At 46.4% G+C, this 2473-nt stretch overlaps 1 protein-coding gene across 2 annotated transcripts in view; it reads left to right on the top strand.

Annotated features, from left to right (window-relative positions):
* The first annotated feature begins 683 nt into the window (after window positions 1–683).
* Window positions 684–2473, top strand: part of ITGB3 (integrin subunit beta 3) — a 79009-nt gene continuing 77219 nt past the window's right edge. The window contains exon 1 of one of the 2 annotated variants that reach the window (XM_019523584.1): window positions 684–895. In XM_019523584.1, the coding sequence (XP_019379129.1) occupies window positions 832–895 (64 nt within the window). In that variant the 5' untranslated portion in view covers window positions 684–831. The remainder of the gene's footprint in view (window positions 896–2473) is intronic. The other variant, XM_019523585.1, reaches the window with a different exon arrangement.

Consider the following 2473-nt stretch of genomic DNA (forward strand, 5'->3'; position numbering starts at 1 on the left):
CATGAGCAAGCATCCATACATAAAATATTGTCATCCCCATCATCTTGTTATTTTTATGGTGGTGCCCAGGGGCCCCAGTCACAAACTGGGACTCCATTGTGCTTGGTGCTGTATAAACACAGAACAAAAAGAGAGTCCCCCCTACAACAAGTGAAAAAGCTGCATGAAGTTCTTTTCCAGGTGGAGCTGCCCCCCTGCTCTGAGAGCAGGCAGGACTCCGGGGCCCAGGCACATCCAGAGGGTGCGAGATTCTTCAAGAGAAAATAAGCTGCCAAAAGTTCAGCATTTTCCCCAAAATGGAGCTTGAGCTGAGATGCAAAGGGTATCTTACACCTATGTAAATCAGGAGCGATTGCACTCAAGTTCCTGGGGTGACCCTGTGGTCAACTGCCTCCAACTTGGGGGTCTCAAGCCTGGTGGGTCTGACTCCAAGCTGCCTCTCTAGCTAAAACAGACACAGAAAATTAAACCAAGGTCTTGTGATTCTACCGGGAATAAGCCTCCTGATGAAAGAGGCTAAGGAATGACAGCAGCCTGGGGCTAGGTTGTCCATTTCACCAGAGGCTGGAGGTCATGACAGCCATGAGCGCAGAAGCTATGTTTATATGGTCCTGGTGTGAAAGAGTGAGGGAGAGCTCAGCTCCAAACAGACAGGCGGGGGCACTCTCTGACTCAAACTGACGGAGCAGTTTCCTCCAGGCGCCCGAGCTGTGCACACTCATGATTCATCTGTTGTGCTCTTCAAAAGCTCTGAGCAACCAGGGCTGTGCTCCATCCCAGGCAGCAGGGCTGTCCCATTCAAGTCCTTGAAGTTCAGGCTGGGAGGAGAAAATGCGAAAGCTCCGTGTGATTCTTCAAATTCTTGTGCTGGCGCTGTGTACTGCTGGAGTCTGGGGTGAGTTACAATGCAGCAGACCTCTGCTTTTTTTTCTGTCTGAGAGCCCCAGCTGTGCATCTAATCATTAAAAAACATTCATTTTCCAGTCTTTGGAGGACCAGCGTGTCCAGTAACTAGGATCGCCTGTGCTGTTTCCTTTGAAGGGAAGTTTTCACACTCTGAATATAGCCTGTTGCTTAATTTGCTTTACGTGTTTGCTAGAGGCTGAAATGACTTCTCTGTTTTGTTTTCTTCTGGGCTAGAGGGGCTTATCAAAGGGGCTCGTGTAGAATGGTGTACATAAGTTCATGGTTTGGAGTTTCAGCTCATTTCTTATATGGCCTGTGTGGAGTTACATGGGCACATATCTGTGTATTTGGTTGCCTATGTTGGCTTGTTACTGGCTACACTGGGTTGTGAATTTGGGCTGGACATTGTCTGTAAGAACGGGACCTGCATGGTTGAGGGTGTCTGGGACACTGGCTCACTGATGTACATTGCAATAGCACCACTGTACTTATTTCAATATAAGCAATTATTTCAATACCTTGTAATCTTCTCGAATGCCTGGCAATTTGTTGGTGCTGTCTTTGAAGCTGCAGGTAATAGAATCTTCTGATTACATGAAAAATGCAGCTGCAATTTTAAAAGAAAATGAACTTCCCAGCTTTCTGATTACAAAGTCATGCTTGAAACTGCGGCTCAGATGAGCCCTAGCAGCACAAACCAGAAAACAAATCAAAGTAATCCAAAATGTATTCATATTGTTCTGAAAACTCATGACTGATAAACCAGGCTCATGGTAGCTGAGGCTTGATTTGTGAGTCTTGAAGGTTTGGGGGGTAGCACTACTAATCTCTATAAAACTGTGTACCTCAGAGGTAGAATCCCCCAGGACAGGCCTGTGGACACTGTATCCATGTGTGATTGATTGCCAGGAGTGAAAATAATGGAAATATAGAACAAAATCTTCCTTAATGGCATCTGCGGCTATGTAGACAAAGTTATCATGACTGGATGCAGGAGTTGTCCTGGAGATGATATGGTAGCGCCATCAGATATACCACGTGTGGTAATATACCGTATTGTTCAGATTATAAATTAACCTTATTCCCCTGTGAAAAAAGATCCATCAAAATTATGCACAAGGTTTACCTATAACTGGCTTCCTGACAATTGAGTTATAATCACACTGTAATGTGCAGCTTTTCATAGAATCATAGAAGGAGGGTCGGAAGGGACCTTGTAGATCTTCAAGTCCGACCCCCTGCCTGGACAGGAGAAAAACTGGGCTCAAATGACTCCAGCCAGGTAGGCATCAAGCCTCCTCTTAAAGACCCCCAGGGTAGGAGCCAGCACCACTTCCCTAGGAAGTTGGTTCCAGATCCTACCCGCCCTGACTGTGAAATAGTTCTTACGGATGTCTAATCTAAACCTACTCTCCAACAACTTGTGGCCGTTATTCCTTGTTATGCCAGGGGGTGCTAGGGGAAACAAGGTCTCTCCCAAACCCTTCTGGTCCCCCCAGTGAGTTTATAGATAGTCACCAGGTCCCCCCTCAGCCTTCTCTTGTGAAGGATGAACAGGTTTAGGTCC

This window comes from Gavialis gangeticus, unplaced genomic scaffold (assembly GCF_001723915.1).
Source record: "Gavialis gangeticus isolate Ggan-Ray unplaced genomic scaffold, GavGan_comp1, whole genome shotgun sequence".
Taxonomy (NCBI): Eukaryota; Metazoa; Chordata; order Crocodylia; family Gavialidae; genus Gavialis; species Gavialis gangeticus.